Source organism: Pyrgilauda ruficollis, unplaced genomic scaffold (assembly GCF_017590135.1).
Source record: "Pyrgilauda ruficollis isolate IOZ18807 unplaced genomic scaffold, ASM1759013v1 scaffold70, whole genome shotgun sequence".
NCBI lineage: Eukaryota > Metazoa > Chordata > Aves > Passeriformes > Passeridae > Pyrgilauda > Pyrgilauda ruficollis.
In genome coordinates, this window is record NW_024528822.1 from 1,151,011 (window position 1) to 1,158,126 (window position 7,116).

General features: G+C 38.9%; 1 protein-coding gene across 1 annotated transcript in view; it reads right to left on the reverse strand.

Annotated features, from left to right (window-relative positions):
• Positions 1-4,735, reverse strand: part of ACTN2 (actinin alpha 2) — a 69,427-nt gene extending 64,692 nt beyond the window's left edge. The window contains exon 1 of the mRNA XM_041485503.1: positions 4,308-4,735. Coding sequence (XP_041341437.1) covers positions 4,308-4,442 — 135 coding nt within the window. The 5' untranslated portion in view covers positions 4,443-4,735. The remainder of the gene's footprint in view (positions 1-4,307) is intronic.
• Between the last annotated feature and the right edge of the window lie 2,381 nt (positions 4,736-7,116).

Genomic DNA, 7,116 nt, shown 5'->3' on the forward strand with positions numbered 1-7,116 from the left:
GCAACTTAGATTCCATCCATAGAAGACCAAGCAAACTTTAGAGTAAATCTGGGATACTGACTGTAACTCTATTTATAGACTCTGAAGTCAGACTGAACACAAGGTCAATTTCTCTTTCAGGCTGCAATGAACCTCTCAAATCTGCTGAAGTTAATAAAGCTGCAGCAACATAAGAAAAATAAGAACATTGTCCATAATCCATAGTTCTGATATCTCCTGCCAAATAATTTGCCATACATGTGACTTCAAGTATTTTTGGGAGTGTTTTTGCTTGCAAAGACAACAGGAGTTACGTTACCATCCGAAGGAGGTAATGCAGATAAATCCTTATATGTCACACTGGAAAAGTAATCTGATATGCACTGAAGACTGAAAAGACACAGCTTTTGTCCTTAAGAATCTTTTCCAAAGTCCTCACTCATGCACAATATTCAGTGTCATCAAGTAGATTTGCATTCAGAAAGAGGGCAATATCAAGGTAAATAAATATTTTAAATTATCTTGTTTATTTTATACCAGTATAAAAACCCCATCTAAATAGACATAATTTACATTGACATCTCCATTAAAACCCTTCTGCACTAACAAAGAAGTGGTACCAGGGCTACAGAGCAAGACAGAATAAGATCACTCATCTGTAACAATGGCAGTAAGGCAAGGAATATGGTCCCAGTTCTTGCCTTACATGTGTTAGGGCAATAGTGTCAGACATGTTTTTATGACTGCAGAAGGCACACATTAAATAGGTGAGCTCAGTTTAATGCCTTACAATGCAATACAACTGTCCTGAAAAAGGGACCACTCATGTTCCACAACTTTCCTTGGAAATCTAAAAAGCAACACTTCATTTGAAAACTTGAAAAAGTACACTCTTATAATTACTTATAGCAAAAGTTGGAAATAGACAAGAGCCACATTAAGCACATGGCTCACCAAGCAGTGTTGACAGATAAAAACATTGCAAGCATGTGTGCATTTCAAGTAGCATTGTTGTGCTTGGTTGCCTAAGCTAAGGGACACTGCATTTCCTTAGGTTCCTTTTAGTTCTACTATAATACAGGGTAGGGGAAATGAAAAGGTCTGTGGAGTCTGTTGAACTTTTCTTGAAAACTTAAGAAATAAATTTATTATGAAAAAAAGAGAAATTATGTTTTAAGTCTTCCATTATAAGGTAGTATGATTTCCACTTCCACTCCACAGCAGTCCAGCAGGGTAGGGACTAAAAGACAGCTGATCTCTAGTCTCACAGACCACAGAACAAACCACTTCTATCAGCTCTTAGAAATACCACTGCTGTCCTCTTTCTACCAGTGAGAAAACTGAGGTCAGAGGTGAGTTGACCTTGTCTAGGGTTACAGAGCAGAATGAAGAAAATAATCCCCACCCTCTTTGGCCAGGCTTTCTAATTTCCAATACTTTTTTTATTTTTGTGTGATACTGAAGAAAGAAAGGGCCACTTCCATAGATCTTTCAGCTGCTGTTTTAGCACACGTGGGCAGTGGAAGTGTAGTGGGTCAAGGAGCAGACTTCAGAAGTCTCCTATCTCATGGTACACATCTATATATTCAAAAGACACAAAGGCCATGGTTCTCCTAATATTTTCCACAGTAGACAGCACGTCCATCCAAAATGTAATTTTTTTTTCTTTAAAGTTGCTGTCTGAAATGCCCAATGACATTTAAGTTTTTGCCAAGAGCATCTAATGCAAAAATGGTCAAATTGTTGCATTTTCTTGATATCCTGAGTTGACACAGGCTAAATGTTACCTCAACTAAGTCATTGAAAATGTTGCTCACATTCAGAGGGACAGTACTAAACTACAACTCAGCTTTCTTTCCTACAGTGTTCTTCATATATTTTTGGACATCTGTGACCACCAAGGAGCCTGGATTACAGCAGACCATAATATTCTACGAACCATGGTTATAATTAGGCATCACCTCCATTGTAATCCTATGGACGTCATCATGTGTTACCAGCATCTGTTGACAGATTTCATACCAGGCATATCACTGAAATGGCAAGTCTGGAGAGGGCAGCCCACAATAGAAACAATGGCATTTATTTTTGGTTTGTTCCAAGACTGTCTAATAGAAAATATATGCTGCCAACTGCCAGGGCTCCACCATGATCACTTCTGAATATTGTATTACCAGTTAGAACAAGGATCTGTGCCCATGTACTTGCAGTCTTCTGATAATGAATAAGGAAACTAAGAAAGCACTTTCTGCAACTGTCTGAGCACAAATTAGAAAAGACAGAAGCCTTGACATTCTACAAAGTTTACCAGGCCCTTTATCACGAGAGTACTTACTTTCCATGTAATAATAAATTCAGATTTCTTTCCAAGATGAACAACAAGGATCCCCTCTTATAAATTTTATTTTAATATGGTATCACATTTAATATTAAAACTAAACCCTGGGAGTTGGCAACATTAAGTAGCAAAACAACACTCTCTACCCTATGGAAGCAAAGCAGGGTCTGCTTTAATTGTGGAAATCTGACTTTCTGCTGAAGTACTGCTTGTTCAGAGGAATGGAAACATAAAATTTTCAATGCAGTTTAATTGCTCCCTGATTTCTGTAAAAATCAAGAGACTTATAATAAGACTGTCTACCTAATCCAAACTCTTTACTTTTTAACATTTATCTGCATTGAAGGAAAACTGCATTAGAGTGCATTAGCATCTAGTAACCTGCCCATTTTCTTTTGAAAACAGCCTTCTCTGAAATACTGGACAATTGTATCCTAATCAGATGTAACACAGCCCCTTAAAGCTGAGCAGTTTCAGATCACTAAAGCACTTTAGCACTAAGATAATTTTCATTCTCATTATAAAACATGAAAGTACAGTTCACCATCTGAAGAGTGCCAAATTAAAACATCCAGTGTTGATGAGTACAACTTAATTATTCGTTAGGAGCTGCAGCAGCTGGTAGATAAAGAAAATAAAGAAAAGTCAACTTCAACCTAGAACAGAACTTCTCCCCTTATCCTCACACAGTGGGATCTGAACAGGTATGAATGTAAGATAATGAACAAAACCAGCTACAAATCACAGGAGGGAAGCTACAAGCTAAATCTGAGAGGAAAATATTGCTTCTACAAATTTTAAGGGAAAAGCAAACTCACTGGCTCAACTATTGTAACAGCTCTAACTTGAATAATTACACTTTTATAGAAGCTGTAACAGTGAGACAGATTGTCATTAGATCTAAATGGGCACCTTCTACTTAATCTGCTCATCTATGCAAACTGCATATTCAGCCTTGTTGTCCAGAGCACTGTCTCACTCCCTCCCTTTTTCTCATTCTTGTAACCAGCAGATAACCTTTTAATCCCAGATCTGTCAGCTGTGACTTCAACATCACCTTTTAAATTAGGAAGCAAAAAATCCTTTGCATTATTTCATCTTTATTTGCCATATGCTACTTAAAACTTAATGTTATTAAATCAGATATTGCAAATATTACTAAAGTACATACAAAGCATTAACGTGACTGCAGCTGGAATCATAATTTCTGCCTATGTTCAGAAGAAGAACATGAGCAGTACTTGGTGGCACAATAGTTTTCTTACAACTATGAGGCAACAAGCATTTTTTCTAAACTGTGTATTCCAAGGAGTTGGCAGACCTGTTGTTGGGTTTTTTCCCCAGACAGTGAACTGGCATATAGGAACATAATCATGACATACAGTTTTCCAAATATAGCCTGGACATATTTCTAGGCAATACTTTCCTTGTCAGGTCAGTCAGTTAGAATGGAGATAAATAATAAATTCTAATAAAAGCTGACTTGCAAGATCACAATTTCAAAAGTGACTTCTCAGTCTGCTTTCAGAAATATTGCAAACTTTTCTGCACTCTTAGTTTTGAACCATCTCATTCATCTCTGCCTGTAATTGCAGTTTACTCTTTTTGAAAATCAGTCAGGCACAAACATCAATTCAGAGTCTGCTTTCCAAAAGGAAGATCCAGGAAGTGCAGTTGAAAGCTACCGAAATACTTAGACATAAATCTAGAGGTATTGACAGAATATTTGCAGTGCAATACAAAAATAAACTCCTGGTTCCCATGAATTATTTTCATCTGTTTCATAGGTTTCACCTCAGAATTAAAAAATTGAATGCTTTAAACTAAAAATATGGCATAACTACTATACATTATATAAATGGTTTATACAATGTAAAATATATTTCATTAGAACCCCCTGTTGTACAACCCCGACAATTCCAGACACAGCAATAAGGTAGGGCATCATTCCACACAGAAGCACACAGACAGATACACATTATTTCCAGACCTTCCTTTGCTGTTTCTCCCATGCTGGGTCCAGGAGCAGATCCCTGTCCCATTCTTCTTCTTGGGTCATGTACTCATCCTCTTCATAGTTGTAGGTGTACTGCATGTTTGTTTCTATCTGATTCATGCTATTCATGCTACCCGGGGATGAGCTTCAGCTGCTGTGGCTTCTACTACGTTTTAAGTTTCGTTTACTTGCTGAGAGTTGTAGTGGCAGTGGTTTTTTTTTCCTTCTTTCCTTTTTTTTTTTTTTTTAATTTTTCTTTTTGCAAGGTGACAGGAAATGAATATTGACTAATCTTGCTGAGAGCAGAGGCTGAAACTGCCAGGTAGGCGCTGACCTGTGATGACCTTCCTTCCCTGCGTGCTGCTGCTGTCGGTCCCTGTGGCTGACCCTGCGGAGGAGCCCGGGGCGGCTCCGTGCCGCCGCTTATTATCCCCGCCGGGCCGTCACGTGGCGCTCGGGAGCCCCGGCCCCACTCGGCTCACCTCATCCCGCCCGTCTGCCCTTCCAGCCCGATACCCACCGGGCCCTTCTTTCGCTTTGGCTCTTACTGACACGTATTCCTGCGCCCCACGGCCCGCCTGCGACCTGCTAACGCAGTTCGACGCTGCTTAGCGCCAGTCTGAGCCCGTGTCCCGCCTTGAGCCTCCTCGCGCTTTCAGATTAAGGATTACACGAGCCAGCCCGGCAAGGACATCCAAGTGATGAAACGTTTTCCAGTGGAAATAGGTCTGGAGTTAACCAGACGGCAGGGAAAGACAACTTTAAAAAGCAACGCATCTTTTTGCCAAAAACCACGCTCAGTAAATCCAAAAGCAGGCACCAAGATGCACATACAAAGCTCTGTGGAACCAGTAACTTTACAAGCCTGCAGCAGGAACCATTTGCCGCAGGGCAAAATCTCAAAGGATAGCGCTGAGATCAAACATCCTGGCAAGCACGTCCGGTATCTCCCGTGCCCTCTCATTTCAGTTGCTTTGGCAACGATGTTTCTTCTGGGAATTGGCAAGTTTACTACATTCTTCATGGAGCTTGTCATTAATGCCTGCACCTATCATCAGCCAAGGTCATCTTCTCTAGCAGCGTCCATACGGGATGCAACATCAACCTCACCTAGGAAATTAAAATGAGCACCAAAGCTGAGCTTTTGGAAGCCGTAAGTTACAAAATCAGTTGTAAGGGAAAACTGTGCTCATTAAAGGCTCAGTAGGGCTCCAAACCAGTGGTGAATGAATAACCAGGATAATTTACACCTAGATAGCATATGCCCTCCATTTCATATTGCTAGCTAAAACTCTGTTTTCTTCCAATTACCTTCTCTCCCTTAACTCCAAGCAATATAGAAAAATATGCACACATGCACAGAAAATACCTACTCAGCTCAAAAAAACTTCATAAATGCAGCACTAAAGCTGCAAATTGGAATTCAGAAGATTGCAACAAATCATGCAATAACAGCAAGCTGAACTTCTGAACACTGATGTACATACTGTGAGATAAACAGTATAAAAATGAAATTCCAAATCTAAGCAGCCAGACAGAACCACATGCTTTTCACCTGCTCACTGCAAATACTCTCAAGGTTGCTACACTTCTATCTACATACCAAAGCAAATGCTATGCTTAGCCTTTTTTGCTCAAACACAAATGAGCATTCTCTTAGGATACTCTGAAACGAGATCAAATAGCAATTAAAAAACAACATAATTCACATGTGTACACATTATATGTATGCTGGTGTAACTTGTGTGGTTTATTTTTATAGCTTCATACTCACCTTCGGTATTCAATAGAAGTCTGACTGCAATCACTTAAATGATAGTTCAAGCCTTCAAAGTCACTAAAACCATTTCTTCTTATTTGCTATATCGAGCACAGGAGAAGTTTCTAAAGGAAATGCAGGAAGAAGTCAGAGGAGTCCTAGAAGTACACACACAAATTGTGATGCTGATGGCTTCATACAGGGAGGTATTAGCTACAACACACATTTTCTTTTTTGGTCCTCACCCTCTAATATGGGCCAGGGTGCCTCAGTCATTAAATAAAAACTGAGGTGCTGTGACAAAGAATTTCTTTGACAAAGAATATCCAATCACACTGTGAATTAGGACTGGAATCAGACCCATGTCTAGATTTCTTTGATTTCTAGAAATCAAAGAACATTTTACCCAAATTTTCTGTAATTCTTAAAGAAGGTTATTAAGTTTTTCATAAAATAACTGGATTTCTCAAAATACAGCTAGCCACTGCTGCAAAGGTACTGTTCATTTTTCCATGTCTACTTGGTACATAGGTGATATGTACCATATTTATAATATTTGCTTGATAACAAAGCAAATAAAACAAAAATGTCTTTGGACAACAGCCAGAACCATAGTATCTCTCAGCTACTCTGAGAGACTTAAAAAAAATCACATTTCAAGTTCCACTTTGGCTATGTCATATTAGTCCATTTTGGATCAAAAAATATTTCAGAATGAAAAACCTTATTAATTCTGAAAAATTGTCAAAATAGGAGGCTTCCACATTGTCAGTGTGCATTTTGTGAACATTGGGCTTTTTACCTATGAAGCAGGAAGCTAAATGGGGTAACCCCGTTAAAAAAAAAAATCCTGCCCATCTTGATGGAATCTGACCTGCTTTAGGTTCTCTAACTAACTGCTTACTGCCTCTTAATTAGACAGCACGAGTAGGCAGGGGAGATATTTATAGAAAGAACTTTAGGAGGAGTATCTGGTATTTTGTTTACTACTTTAATTTAATTTTATAAACTAACTGTGTGGATGGTAATGAGAAGGATATGAAT